This window comes from Abramis brama (assembly GCF_963993115.1).
Source record: "Abramis brama genome assembly, chromosome: 24".
NCBI classification, from domain to species: domain Eukaryota; kingdom Metazoa; phylum Chordata; class Actinopteri; order Cypriniformes; family Leuciscidae; genus Abramis; species Abramis brama.
The window spans coordinates 24,951,869-24,967,845 of record NC_139986.1 but is presented as its reverse complement, the minus strand read 5'-3'; the positions used below and the strand labels follow the sequence as shown (position 1 = coordinate 24,967,845).

Below are 15,977 nucleotides of genomic sequence, written 5' to 3'. Positions count from 1 at the left end.
ATCGATTAATCATGATTAATCGCATCTAACATAAGTTTGTTTATATAATATATATATATATATATATATATATATATATGTGTGTGTGTATATGTGTGTATATATGTATATGTATATACACACACACACACACATATATATATATTTACACACATATTATAAACAAACTTTTATGTTAGATGATTTGACAGCACTAATACACACACACACACACACACACATATATATATACTGTATATATATATATCATAAAAGTCGCAATCACAAAAAAAAGTCGTAACTGTTAGATCTGAAATTGCAAACTAAGCTTTATAAAGACTTAAAGCCACTTTGTTTATTTAAAAATCACAATTAGGGTTTAATTTTTCATACTTGCTTCCATAGAGTTATGCTTTCAACAAGGAAAAATTATGTAGAACAAAATCATGATGATGGAAAAATCATGAAAAGAAAAATCTGTGTACACAAAAAAAAAGAAAAAAAAGAAGCCTCTTCCTAATAAGAGTGTCCCTCTCATCTTAAACACATGACGCTGTGGTCGTCATCCAGTGCTGTGCGTCACTATCCATATTTCCTGTCTTCATTAACATCTCATGACTGTGACGTCTCAACAATGCGCCTCAGGTCAGCCAATTCTGACACAGCCTCTCATTGTTCGAAGTGTTAAAAGTCAAAATGTGTCTGTTGGGCGATGAATCTTTGTGCCGCTTTATTGTTTCCTGTGAGAAGTCTAAAGAGACTCTCTGCTCTGCTGCCCTGCAGCAAGTTAATGGCAGACTGGCTCTATGAGGGAGGACTTTTAATTCGGCTCCTGTCTCGCACCAACAACTTGTTTGGAGTTTGCTGCTTCTGCGCGCATGGCGGATTAAGCCCCATTGCCTTTTCTTGTTTTGAACTAATGCATTCTTGATCACCGTTTAATGAAACTATATACCACATGGCGATTTCACATTAGATAAGCCATGTGAGACTTTCATCAGACGCCGGGCTCTGACTGAGGCCATAATCCCGAAACTCAACTCCCCCAATAAATAGCTTTTTTCCTCCGAAAATGAAGTGATAATACGTGGGTTTCATGCAAAACATAACATATTATCTCTGACAAAAAATTATAAGAGCTTTCATCAAATTAGTAGAGGGAATGTTAGTAGAGGTGTGTTATTGAGTGTCGGATATTCCAGAGCAAAGGTGCATTAGGATAGTTATTACACACACGCTAAACAAATCACCCTACATCAGGTTAAAGACACTGAGATGGCTCTTTAAATTGTGATTATCACAGAAACAGACAATATCAACGTATTGTCAGCCTTTTTCGTGTGTACAACTTGTGATGTAAAAATCTTTAAGAATCCTCTGAAACTGCGGAAACCTTTGTGAGGGTTGGTCACAAGCGATCAAGTTTAATACTTGGACACAATCCCATAGGGGTGCATTTGAAAGGCATTTTAATTGCAAAATGTATTTATAAATGAAATCCAGTTGGGACTAGTGAAAGTAAATTCATTTGCACTCTTTATATGGACAAATCTAATTATATTTAAAGCTAAAATAGCATAAAATACAAGTGAAACACCATAAATGTTTCTGTGTAACATTACCATTATGATCAGTCTAATCTCACAAAACAGAATGAAACCATTATAATGTCAAAATAAATGTTATTTATTTAAAAAAGAAAACATAAAAATTAACCTGATGAATAGCATGAATTCAATAGTCTCTGAACCTCAAAGGACTTGTAAACATTTGTCTCTAAAGTTGTTCATACATAAAAAAGTTAGCATTTTTGAAGCTATTAATACACTAATATTGTAAGTTTTTCTAAACTTATGAAAATGTTTGTGTACCAGCTAACAGTAGATAATAATGGACAAAAGGGTTTTCTGTTACATATGTTTTGTTCTCAATGTCTTCGTTAATATTTGGAATTTATCATTTGGCATCACGAGGTATTCCATAAAAATTTACACAGTGCATCTTCATACAAAGGAAATCTAAATATTTATAAAGGTAATTTCTGCTTGAATGGTGATTGGAGCACATCAAATCCCCTAACCAATCAAATGCACTCATGCTCGTTCAGCTTCAGATGATCTGTTGTCTGATATGTAAAGAAAACATTTGTTAACCTGGATTATACCAAGTATTTAAATAGAAAAGCTGTTCTAGGCCTTACAGGAAGCCCTGACAAAATAATCTTGACATAAATGTAAATATGACAGAAAGGGTTCTTAACCTCTGTGTCCTTCATGACAGCCTGGCGTTGAGCGAACAGCGCTGAGTGAATCTGTGCGTGTTGAGACGTCCTCTGTTCACAGGACGCTATATCCCTTTTCACGTTACCCATCACTACTGTGGCTGTCCCATGTTTGAATGCCAAAGTGTTTGACAAACACCTGAAACAAACAACAAATACATTCTAATATATAGAAATTTGTGTATATATATGAAGAGTTCAGATGCAAAAGCCTCTAAGTGCCATCTGAAATTTTCTTCTAGAATGATCATTTTTATGAAGGTTGTATATTTAAGTTCAGTAATTTCACTTAAATGGCAATGAAAATTACCTATTAATTGTCATTTAAGTGAAATTACTGAACTGAAAAATATACAAGATCTTATATGAGAGCTTTTGCATCTGAACTCTTCATACACACACACACACACACACACATAACAATATATCTGTATTTCTTACTGTAGCTCCTCTATAGCGTCTTGCATAGTGCTGATGGTTTGCTCCATCATGTCTAATTCTTGATTTAACTCCTTAGACTTCGGGTCGAGCTCCTTGATCCGATTTGAAATCTCCTCATACCTCAATAAGACCACACTAAGTTTTTCCTAACAGCAAATAAATAAACATACCATCATTAAATGAGTAAATATGGAATTAAGTAAGAGTTTAAGTAAGCCTGTAAAGTACAAATCTTCAATATCGTTGGACATGGGTGTCAAATATCTCATACTGTAATATAAATCAAGTGTAATTTTATTTTCACCTTCACAGAATTCAAAAATTCCTGCTGGTGTTTCTTTTTTCCTTCGAAATCATCAGAGAGGCTTCTGTGTGCAGTTTGTAGGTCATTCAGTTTTGCTTTTAACTTTTCAGTTGTCTGAGAAAATAATAAAATAATTCATATATAAAGAGAAAATACATCCTTATGCAACTGGAAACTTTGTTCAATAACTTCACTGGATCTTTAAGTCAACATGAATCAATATTGACCCTACTAACTTTCTCAGTAAATTTCCACTTACTTTACAATTGGCCAAAATGTGAAATTTAAACTTGAAATAAGCAAATACTTGAAAGATAATCCAGTGACATTTCTTCTATGCTGATCAGATTTACCTCAGACTTCTCTTTATAAGTCTGTCTCAGTTGCTCCACCTCTGTCTCTAGCTGAGAGGTTGTAGATAAAGCACCTTCATACTTTTTCTGCAGTTCCTCTTTCACTCTCTCACAGTCTGTTTGTTCACGATTATATTCAGCTGTCTCTACGTCCATATTACCCTGAACGTAAAACGTCATCAATTACAATATATCTATACCAAGCATTAACAGATACATAAACAGTACACACAAACTAGTGCAATCCTGATATTGCTTCATGAATTATTCATTTATTTAATAATTTTTTAAAAGATTATTAAAAGAGTATTATTGTATTCATCAGGCAAGTCAGGTTTTACCTTGAGAATATCTATTGTGGTCATTTCAGTCATTACCAGGGTCTTCATTTTGTCTACCTGTTGCTGCTCCCCAAAAATAAAAACATCAAACATCAGCTAATTTTAAAGCAAAGAACAAGACAAAAACAAAATCCAAAGACAGCTCAAACGTGACTACTATACTATAATTCTCTATAAACACAAAAGGATAAAAGCAGCAGCCGATGAAAGACTTTCAGTGAATAATAATTTATATTTAGGTCTGTTGTTCACATAAAGCTATCGTATGACTTCAGAAGACTTGGAATATAGAGCATGTAAAAGTACTTTCATGGTGTTTTATCTTTTTTGAAGCTTGACAAATGCCAAATTTGCACCGGAGAGGTGGCACAAAAGCACTTCTGAAGTGGCATTTACTGTAGGTGTCTTTACACAGACTGTTTAATGCTGCTTACAGTAGAGGTGGCACAAATGCATTTACACCGCAATTACTGAGCAAATATTGTGTACTTTGATACTAGGGGGTTCGGTGGGTCAGAGCAGGCATAATTTAGTCTGGCTAAAGTTGGGACTGCCTAAAAAGGCATCTACTTTTTCAATGGGAAAAAATAACAGCATGCAGGTGTGGAAGGTTGTGATGACAGAATTTGTATTTTTGGATCCGGACTCTCTCTGAGAACGCCGTTTGCTCATGAACTCATCTTTAGATCTGCATGCGGCATGTGTCCTCTTACCCTGTTCCTCAACTCCTCCAGAAAGGTTTGGTGCTCCAGCTGGTCCAGCTTGGCTTTGGTGTCTGAATGTTCGGCGGACACTCTGTCGAACTCGTCTTTGTGTGGTTTCCACTGCTTCTCACTCACACTGATCTTGACCAGGATGTGCTCGTGATCCATCAGTAACTGTTTCACTGCCTGTTTGCTGGAACAACATCATAAAATATAGTCTGTCCCATGAGATCCACACCACGATGTACAGTACAGCCTGCTCACAAAAAATGCTTGCACAGCATTCAGCAAATTTCACAGCCATGAATATGTGACATCCAACTGATTAAACAAGATTAATTACTGGAATAGTTACAATATGACACAATACTTAAATTCTAGAACTGAGTTTAGTTCATAATGCATTGTATTAACAACAAGCAGCAATATCAGTGGAACAATAAGATATCTTCAGCATCTTTTTTCATGAAACAAGCCAACTACATCATTCAAATAAGAAAAGCATCAAGCTTTCATTTTGTTAAAAAGCTTCTAAAGATCGAATATTTACTATCATTTATATCAAAAATTAATAATAAGAAAATGCAACTGCACAACTTTACAATGCTGAAAATTTTGCTATATATATATTGCATTGGGCCTATACAGCTCAGGGTAATATCCATAAATTTCAATGTTTGATTATCTACCTTATATTTAACGTAAAAGAGCAGGTGCGGTCATTTGGAACTTGAATATGCAAGGTTTCCGGGTGTCATCCATTATTTAGTTATTTTAGCTGTGCAAAAACAGTCTGCTATGCAACTTGATATAGCAAACTGGTATTTGTAATCAAAAACACACTGGTTTGTAGCGCAAAATCTTCCTAGTTATTTATGTATAGCGGCTAATGAAGTCTTGCACATTCACAGAAAATAGCTTACTTCCGTATTGCAAAATAAGGTTGATAATGTATCTTTTGAAAGCTTAATCATTTTGGTACTGCGTTGGGTTGGCGCTTGATGTCCAATGTAAAGTCCTGATCCTGATGCAAAACCAGTTAAGAATCATTGTGTTAGTTCATGCTGTTGTGCTGCTTCACAGCATTTTCATTTTTAGAAGCAATGCCACACACACCTACACATTTTTAATGAAGTGGAATTAGAGTTGTTGCATGATTTCATGACATGATCTGCGGAACACAGATTCTGTTGATAATTAAAGAATCCAACACACACAACAGACCAATGAACCACAAGACATTTCCAGCACATTTCTCACAGTGTTGTCATTCGAGTCTCCAACATGGAATGTAATGTTGATCCATAAGTTCAAGTTGGGAAGAATTACTATCCAGATATAGTTTCTCATGATGTGTTAGAGTTTCAGCTAAACGGCAACACATGAGCAAAACTGTTGGCTTGTGTGTGCAAACATATGGCCTTCATAGATCTTATGGAGGCAACGTCATTTGTCGTTGCCGCACCATGGACAGTTTAGGGGAAGTAACAACAACGGATTGTTTTTCATTTGGATCGATTTCAGTTATTGCAGGTCAATGAAAAATCTTGTTGTTGACCAATAAAATTAGGTTATTGTGCTTGACTTTTCTGTGTGTGTGAACTGAGTATAATACTGTTTATTGCAGTTTACTAGCTTTTTATAATTCTACATAACTGTGCTATTAAATATCAATTTTACAATAAAATATTGTATTCTGAATTTTACTAAGAAATAAATGCAGGCTTTGCCATTTTCTGTCATAACACAACAAATTACTGCAAAACACTGCAGACACAGCTAATTATTAGTGACAATTACTTGTATCCAAGAATATCATTTTAATTCAAAACAAAATATTATCTGTAGTTTATGGGACAAACCTTTGGTTGGTCTTTCTCTTGAAGTCTTCCATTTCCAAGGTTTGCTCTTTGTTTTTGTCTCGCAGGGTTGATAAGTCATGTTGCTTTTGGCTTGAGATTGCATTCAATTCAGACACCTTTTCATCACCTTCAAGTTTCTGATAAACACAGTAATGCCCATTATTTTTTAGAGTTTTAGTTTAAAGGCAACCACACAGAAGATCATAGATCACATATTATATATAACTGCTTTCTAGCACACACACACACACACACACACACACACACACACACACACACACACACACACACACACACACACACACACACACACACACCGACTGCTAGAAAGGGCCACTGATTGTTCTAGCACATAAGCATAAACTTATTTTCAATTCATTTCATATTTCAAATCTATAACAGTCATGTGTCAAACATTCATGAAAACTCAAAAGAAAAATCGCATAGCACCACCTATGGTCAAACTAAGTTTCCTGGAAAGTTTCTAAACTTTTCAAACTCAGTTTTGGCAGAACACCATCAAAAATGCAGGAAATACAAATTAAAAAGGAATGAGCAAACTGCGAAAGAAACAACTGAGCGCTCTGCGGCTCATTCACTCAAGCGTAGTGTAATTGTGAAATCAGGGCTTAGACAAAATGGAGGCTCTAAGAGAACAAACACGGCAGATCGGTGCAAGGAATCGTGGGCCTTTCCTGCCCTCCAGAGGACGTGAGGGTTGACATCTCCAACACGGCACATCATTTCACCTCTGATATATATCATCTAAAATAACAAGCTGTGTCTCGAACAGGCTGTTATACTTACAGATGTTTGCATTTGGTTTTGAAGCTGCATTACTTCCTTATTCTTTATCATCAATATCTCTTCTTTTTCATCGATTTCTGCTTTTAATGTTCTGACCTGGAAAAAGGGTGTGAAATATATAAGTGTAATATTTGGAATCCAAAAATGAACAAAAGCTCTTTCAGTGAACTAATTTTAAATAAAGCATAAAAAAAAAATATTGCAGTCAACATAAGCTTATGATTCTTATGATGAAACAATGTCTTCATAATATTTTAATTCAAATATCCTGTGAGCAAAGGTGTCAGGTGAACGTATTGTAAATTAATACTGACTTCATCACTGACGTCTGTTTCCTTCCTCTCAAACTGGTGCGTCTCTTTCACCAAGGCTTTGATTTGGCCGTCTCTCAATGTTAGTTTTTCTACCGACTCTTTAATTTTTCTGTGAAACACCTCACACTGTGACTGCAGCTGGCGTAACTCACTCCTGTAAGCAGAGAAAGAGAAATGGTGTCATTCCCCTGCAATCAACTTTACACGTCAATATACTTCACACTGCAGATGGAGGGCCGCAGCTACTCTATAAATGACACCAATTGTTCAATTGTTTTATCGGTATTTCATAAAGGTTTTAACTAAAGGAAATTGCATCAGCAAGTTATCACTTCGTTATTTGCATAATGTCAGTATGTTTTTACAAGCAGAGGCTGGTTATACAAGTGTAGAGGACTAATCCTAAAATCTATCAATCTAATGTAAAAATATCTGATATAAAAATCCACATGGCTGATTCTAGCAACATCTGGCGGTTTTCCATGTGAAACATTTACAGAAATGAAACAATTCAAGGTGTCCGTTCATAAATGTGGGACGAAAGTATGGCATGAAATGTCTGGTTCAGCCTTTAATGAAGATAACATAAATTAGAATGTGTTAAATGTGATTTACAAAGTGTCTTACATTAGTAGAATATGTTATAAAATGGTTGATTTTGCATAACATATTTTTGATATTGATATTATAACCTGCCTACAAAGTGATGGATTGGAATTAAATTCTGAAGATGGAGAGAACAGCATTTTAGTGACACCTTCTGTCTGGACTGATATAACACGCGTTTACTGAAATAAAATACAGGCCTGATGTCAGTGTATAAATGACGAAAATCGACTCACTGTTTGTCACTTAGATGATTTCGCATCGTTTCAATTTCTTTGTTCATTTCTTCATTCTCAAAGTCTGCTTTGAATTCCTCCTCTTTAAGCTCCAGCTGAAGACTCTTTAGCTTGTGGGAGATGTTTGAAAAAGACTCAGTGGCCTAGAGAAACATGTTTATGAAAAAATTTAACAGTCAGACAATGTTTATCATGGCAACATGGCGTGGTCTGTAATAAAAGATCTTTCATACTTCATAACAGATCTCGTTTCCAGAAGTAAAAATCTCCCAAAACAGCCCATGAGCTCAGAGGTTGTTTGGTGGTTTTAAAAGCTTCTGTAGAAGTCAGTGTTATTTCAACTTAAAATTATACATTTCCTGTGAAGTCTTGGGAAACGATCCACCAATCAGTCAAGTCGTGGTTACCATGGAAATGGGCATTACAAATAATGTGATCGGTAAACACTCTTGAAAAACTTTTAAATTTTTACAATTTCTAAAACTATTAAAAATCATAAAAATGTTAAGTTAAATGAAATAAGGCTGAAATAAAATAAAATATAAATATTAGATAAACTTAAACATAGAAAATGAAATACAAAAAACTAAATACATATTTAAAAAAGAACAGAAATGATTAAAAATCTAATAAAAATGACAAAAACAAGACAAAATTACTAAAACTTAAAATGAAAATACAATGAAAATGTATATATATATATATATACACACACACATATATTCACACATATATTTTTTCAATAAAGAGTGCTAAGAATTTAGATGTAAAGTGCATTTCGAAATTGGAAAATTTATTATATGGTGTTCTTTTATGTGTAAATTAACTATCCACATTTTTATTTTAGTATTATTTATTTACCATTTCATACAAATCTATTTATTTATTTATTTTCAAAATAATATTAATATTTTGACATTTTATTCATATATATACACACACACACACACACACATATATATATATACACACACACACACACACATATGTGAAACATATATATATATATATATATATACTCACACACAAATTTATTTATTTTCAAAATAATATTAATATTTTGAAATTTTATATATATATATATATATATATATATATATATATATATATATATATAAATACAATTTCAAAATATTAATATTATTTTGAAAATAAATAAATAAATTTGTATGAATTTGTAAATAAATAATACTAAAATAAAAATGTGGATAGTTAATTTACACATAAAAGAACACCATATAAGAAAGTTTCCAATTTCGAAATGCACTTTACTTCTAAATTCTTAGCACTCTTTATTGAAAAATTCTAAGAAATACAAAGAAAATAAACGAGAAAAAAACCTGCACTGAAAAAGTGAGTGGTCACTGTTGCGCTCCTCTAGTACTGTACGTTTCAGACTCTTTCAGTTCTTCGACATCCCTTCTTTGGTTGTCTCATTGATTTCAGGTCTTCCAAACAAGCCAACAAACAGGCAGCGCAGTAAACACACCTCACTTTGTGCTGTTCGGATCTGCTTGATGATTTCAGTCTCCAGCTGGAGTCTCTCGTTCACGAGCGGGCCGTGTTTCCTCATGAAATCGATATCCTCCTTCAGACGTCGGTTCAGCACCTCTGTGTTGGTCAGCCTGTCTCTCACCAGCGGCAACTGATCTCTCCTCATCTTCAGTTGCCACGTCAGCTCAGCGATGTCTGTGCTGCAGGCTTCACGCTCTGACGGTGCAAATATAAGACAGACGAATGCGAAAAGTCAGGAATGGGGCAGAAAAGACATTATTTTGGAGAATAAACTCTTTAAAATACCCTATAGCATAAAGTTTTGTGACTTTTAGTCCATCTCTGTTAGCTTGAGGTCATCTATATGCTTGTTTACTGTTAAACAGTGTTGGGAGTTACGCAGTAATACGAGTTACGTAATCAGATTACTTTTTCAAGGAACTAGTAAAGTAACGTATTACTTTTAAATTTGCAACAAAATCTCTTTTTTAGAGTCACTTTTTAAAATAAGTAACACAAGTTACTTTGTTTTCCCATTTATTGACTGACACCTGCACTAATATGCGGAGACGTCGTGTGCGCTGTGTAAACGTGATGTTATTGTAGTTCTAAACTAAATGTGAGCAGGCATTTATTTACTCACTTGCACAAAAACACATTCAGTGTTCCTCAAAATGAATCAAAACAGTGAAATGCAAACTCAGAATACTACGCAGACCAGCAATTATTAAATGTTAAATAATGCAAATATACTTTATGTATTTAATCTATCTAATCTTATTAAAAAACAAACAAGCAAGCCCAGCCCAGGTGAGAAAACGTAACGCAAAAGTAGCATAACACATTACTTTCCATTAAAAGTAAGTAAAAGTAACGCAATTAGTTACTTTTTAAGTGAGTAACGCAACAAATTGACAAAGTAACTTTTTTTTTAATCATATACACACATTTAAAATGTACAGTCTTGCTCTTCCTGAAAAATGGACCAAAATGTGTATGACCCTTGTTCATTAAAATGCTATATTAAATATGAATATAAATAAATATAATCTCCTCCCTCTAAAAATAAAGCCTAATGGCTATTTAAAAAGCAAAAACAAAGGAAGGATTGTACTTTTTAATATTTTGAATTAGTTTTAGTTTTACATTTTGTTTTGATTTTAGTTGTAATAATTTCATTGTGAGTGTTTAGACATTATTAGTTTTTATTTCACTTTTAGTTTTAGTCATTTCAGTACTTCATCTTAAACTAAACAAAAATGTGAAATTGTGACTTTGTAACTAACTGAACAAAAAATCGATTCTATTTTAGTTCTATTAATTTTTTAATGAATGTAAATGATTTTAGTATTTATTGTTTTAGTTAATGCTAAAAACACTGCAACCAAGGAAATAATAGGGTTAATCATGTTTTAAAGGGGTTTTATGACCTTATGAAAAACTGTTTCAACAACTATTGCGTGTCATGGTCAACATCCAGTCTGACCTTTCTGCATTGCAATGGGAAGCTCATTCTGCTTCCAGACACAGAGACTCTCCAGTTTCTCCAAAAGTTTCTTTGCTTTCTCTTTTTCTTCCTGTAGAGCCTTCTCTGCATCTCTCCGATCCAACTCAAGACGCTCGATCAAACTCATCACCTCCATCAGGACATCCTCACTATCTATTTACAATTACCAAATTATTACCACAATATTCAAAAACTCAAGTGTTAGCAAGTAACAAAGACATAACAAGTCCTAATATGTGCTTGTCCATACTGTTGTCATGTGATACGGGATGAGGCATGCTACTACTTAGTGGCAGACGTTTGTTCATGTCAAGTCACATTTATTTATTTAGCGCTTTATACTGTACAATATAGACTGATTCAAAGCAGCTTCACATTAATAAAACAGGAAGATAACAGTGTTAATGCTGTAAAATTCATCAATTATGAAACAAATTCAATTCAGCTACAAGCAGCTCGGCAGAAAACAAGTGTCCTTATTCTACTCGACTCAGTTCAATGTTGATTCAATTTAGTTCAATAACAGTGTCAATGTTGCAAAGTTAGTGTCATTATCCAGCTCAATATTTTTCATTTTTTGATAATATTAATTGTCTTTTAAAATCCAAAAAAGCAAAATATTAAAATGGAAGAATGTCATTACCTTGTACACAAAGCCCCATGCCTTCAATATGCAGCTTTGTGCTTCCTATCGCATTTTTGCTTTCAGAAGAAACACATCTAAAAAAACACAAAGGAAAAATACACTATTTAATCAAAAAAGTTTTAATAGTAATAAATTAGCCTAAACTATGAACAGGATTAAAATTATTTTCTGATGATATGTCAGTCCACATACTGTATAATGGGTATAAACCATAAAGACTGCTGACCATAAGTGCTATCTTACTGGAAAAATTGTTAAAATTGATGTATGTGATGTGGAAAATCTATAATGCTTTATGGCTCACTTCCAAATGATGCTGTGGCTGTTTTCATGTGCAGTGTCATGCTGAGCATTATCACCCTAGAAGACAAGAGACATTCATTATTCAGTCATTATGTAATATGAGAGCAGAGAAAATAACGTGATTCAATCCATATAACTGTGAGCTCAATCTGGGTTTGATCTGTGTGGCATTGGTTTTGATCTAGGAGTTGCATTATTGTGTTTGGGTCTTATATAATGATGCCCTATATTAAATAATAAAGTCCATCATCGGGTTATGTTTGATTTTACCTGCTGGCCCCATTTTTCCAGTTTGGTCTGCAGTTCCTGAATGTGACAAACTGCTTTGTTCACACATGGTGTTGGAGTGTTAACCAGAGCACAGCTGCGACGCCTACTGGAGCAAACCGTCTGCAGCTTTCCCTGCTCTGAAACACAGACTCACTTTGATCAGAGATCGAGAAGATCTCGCATTGCACCATATACACTGAAACCTTAAAGTTGGGATGAAACGGAAATTGTGATATGTGACCCTGGACCACAAAACCAGTCACATGGGTCAATTTTCTGAAATTGAGATCTATACATCATCTGAAAGCTGAATAAATAAGCTTTCAATTGATGTATGGTTTGTTAGGATAGGACAATATTTGGCCGAGATAAAACTATTTGAATATCTGGAATCTGAGGGTGCAAAAAATCAAAACATTGCGAAAATTGTTTTTAAAGTTGTCCATTTATGTCGCGATTGTGCTGGATTCACTCACAAAAATAAATGTTTTATATATTTATGCTAGGAAATGTACAAAATATCTTTATGGAGCATGATCTTAATATCAAAGATTTTTGGCATAAAAGAAAAATCGATAATTTTGACCCATACAATGTATTGTTGGCTATTGCCACAAATTTACCCGTGCGACGTGACTGATTTTGTGATCCAGGGTCACATATAGTCTTTTCTTTCCTATTGTGACGTATCCCTCTTCCTGAAATTATTTTTTCCATGGGGAATTGATTGGATGGTTGTGGTTTGCTATTGGTCGACTTCATGTGAGTGACAGGTTGCCCCGCCCTCTCGCCAATAAACGCATCATCAGAGAAGAGATGTTGTTGCAAGAAGGAGGGGAAGTTATTTTGATCAAAGTTTATAAGGGCACATGAATAAATAAATAAAAAAGATTATGATGTGCAGATTGTGAACTGATAAATCATTTATAATAAATACTCCAATATTCCAAAAAAAGCAAGAATTGTCAATTTTGATTTCATGATAACTTTAAGGTCAATATGAAATGGCATGCACAACCTATTTTATGTCCATAATCTGATGCATTTTTGAGTGAAACAGCATATATTCAATAAAGGATGGCCTTTTTATCCACCTGGAGACTGATGAAAAACTACAAAAACGATTTGTTTTTCATTTAGAATAATGCAGATGGAAGAATTGTTCAAAATTAGGGGGTTAGGGTTAGTTCACCCACATTTTTTTATTATCCCATAATTTACTCACCCTCAAGCCGTTCTAGGTATATATGACTTTCTTCTTTCAGTCGAACACAGTCATGGCCCTCCAAGCTTTATAATGGGAGTGAATGGTACCTGAGATTTTGAATCCCTAAAAAAGCACATCCATCCATCATAAAAGTAATCCAAATGGCTCCAGGGGGTTAATAAAGGCCTTCTGAAGTGAAGCCATGCGTTTTTGTAAGAAAAATATCCATATTTTTAACTTTATAAACTATAATCACTGGCTTCAGGTCACGGTTGTACGTGAGTCTAGCTCTGGGGGAAGAGTGACCTCTGACCCGACACATTATGTATTGATAAACACGGAAGCGCAGAGGATAGAGTACATAGTGATCCAGTGATCATAGTTTATAAAGTTAAAAATATGAATATTTTTCTTACAAAAACGCATCGCTTCGCTTCAGAAGGCCTTTATTAACCCCCTGGAGTCGTATGGATTACTTTTATGATGGATGGATGTGCTTTTGGGGTTTCAAAAACCAAGGTGCCATTTACTACCATTATAAAGCTTGGAAGAGCCAGGTTATTTATGAATATAACTCTGATTGTGTTTGTCTTAAGTCATATACACCTAGGATGGCTTGAGGATGAGTACATTATGGGATCATTTTTATTTTTGGATGAATTGACCCTTTAAGACAGTAAATAGGGACATTTAGATTTAATGTTGTCTTGGCTTGTTGGGGGAAAAATGGAAATACAACTTTTTGGAGCACATTGTAACTAATTTTACAGTATCCTCCATGTATATGTGCTTCTTTTTGTGGCTAATCGTATATTGCTAGATCATAATCACAACAGTTTGGGAATGTATATTATGATCCTCCTGGTTCCTCTATACTCCATGCTAAGCAAATAACATTGATAAACAACATTGCATTTTACCTGGTAAGATTGCTTCTTCACTTGAAGGAAATTTGAGTAACTTTATGTCAGGCATCTCTCAAGAAGCATCTATGAAAATCAAAAATCAATGACTTAATGAATCAGTAAACAACTATTGATCACTTTGTCGTAAAACAAATGCCTTTCTAAGCTTAGCTGTCAAACACTCTCTGAGTAACGTTACTGTTGCGGTACAGTAATGGTATCAGATTGCATTACAATGGTAGACTACTTTGATTTTTAAAAGATGTTAATGTGGTAAACATTGGCTCATATATTTGTGTTGTGGCACTGACATGAAGCAAAGCAGCTCTATAACTACAGTCTGCACTAAATAAATACTATTATCTTAAGTTAATTATTAATGAACGCCAGGTTAAAAAAAGGTTAATACCGGTAGTGGCACATCAGCTGACTACAGCAACACAACAGGTTTGACTGTGATTCACGCTCTCAATACTTACATTATTCCACGCTAAACGTTCAGCCGTGAATGATATTTATTTAATGTTTGACCCATCAAGCGCGATATGATAAATGTTGACACATATCTCAGCTTTGTGTCACGTCGCAACCTGTTATATACTTTGTTTCCAGCCCCCCGCTTCCAACGTGCGCGCGCGGTTACTAGGCAACAGGAAGGCTTTCATTCACTACGGACACAATAGACAAAACTGAGAAAGTGAAAAAAAAAGCCTTTCAGGGTTGCGAAGGTTTTGATGTTGAATGATAAATACTCAAGTATTAAATTTATTCCGGGTCTGGGTGATGAAAAGTTTTAGGACACACTGCGCCACACAAAAAAATAAAATAAAAATAATGAAGAAGAAGAAGAAAAAAAATGTAAGAATGTAAAGAAATGCTTCAAGAGCATGGAAATAAAGCTAAACACAAAAAAATAAAAAAATAAATGTACACACACATATGATTAATCGCAATATAATATACACACGTACATAAGTTATATTTTATTTTTTGTACTTTTATGTTAGATGCGACGCACACATAGACACACACACACACACACACAGAGAGAGAGAGAGAGAGAGTAGCCTATATATATACTCTCTCTCTCTCTCTCTCTCTCTCTCTCTTTGCCTGTGTGTGTGTGTCGCATCTAACATAAAAGTTATATATATATATATATATATATATAGGAAATGCCTCTAATTGGCTCAAAAGCAATTAAAAATGTAAATAACAAAGCAAACAACAGCAAACGCTCGTTGTGATAATAAATGATAACTTTTATAATTTTTCGTCTTTAAAATTCAAATATATTATATTACAATACATTTGAAAAACATTTGTCCCACAGATTACTTGCTCATCACATTTTGGCCAAGCCATTTTTTTTTAATATTCTTAAAACCTATAATCGGCTATATTATACAATAAGAAA

At 34.1% G+C, this 15,977-nt stretch overlaps 1 protein-coding gene across 1 annotated transcript in view; it reads right to left on the bottom strand.

The window, feature by feature from the left end:
* The window catches only part of ccdc178 (coiled-coil domain containing 178), a gene marked incomplete at its 5' end in the record, with an annotated part of 32,181 nt that overhangs the window by 15,218 nt on the left and 986 nt on the right, over positions 1 to 15,977 (bottom strand). The window contains 15 exons of the mRNA XM_084102064.1: positions 2,240 to 2,399; positions 2,702 to 2,847; positions 3,006 to 3,119; positions 3,359 to 3,520; positions 3,700 to 3,762; positions 4,413 to 4,596; positions 6,266 to 6,402; positions 7,073 to 7,168; positions 7,387 to 7,540; positions 8,229 to 8,371; positions 9,718 to 9,938; positions 11,209 to 11,382; positions 11,873 to 11,949; positions 12,180 to 12,235; positions 12,449 to 12,585. Coding sequence (XP_083958190.1) covers positions 2,240 to 2,399; positions 2,702 to 2,847; positions 3,006 to 3,119; positions 3,359 to 3,520; positions 3,700 to 3,762; positions 4,413 to 4,596; positions 6,266 to 6,402; positions 7,073 to 7,168; positions 7,387 to 7,540; positions 8,229 to 8,371; positions 9,718 to 9,938; positions 11,209 to 11,382; positions 11,873 to 11,949; positions 12,180 to 12,235; positions 12,449 to 12,585 — 2,024 coding nt within the window. The remainder of the gene's footprint in view (positions 1 to 2,239; positions 2,400 to 2,701; positions 2,848 to 3,005; positions 3,120 to 3,358; positions 3,521 to 3,699; positions 3,763 to 4,412; positions 4,597 to 6,265; positions 6,403 to 7,072; positions 7,169 to 7,386; positions 7,541 to 8,228; positions 8,372 to 9,717; positions 9,939 to 11,208; positions 11,383 to 11,872; positions 11,950 to 12,179; positions 12,236 to 12,448; positions 12,586 to 15,977) is intronic.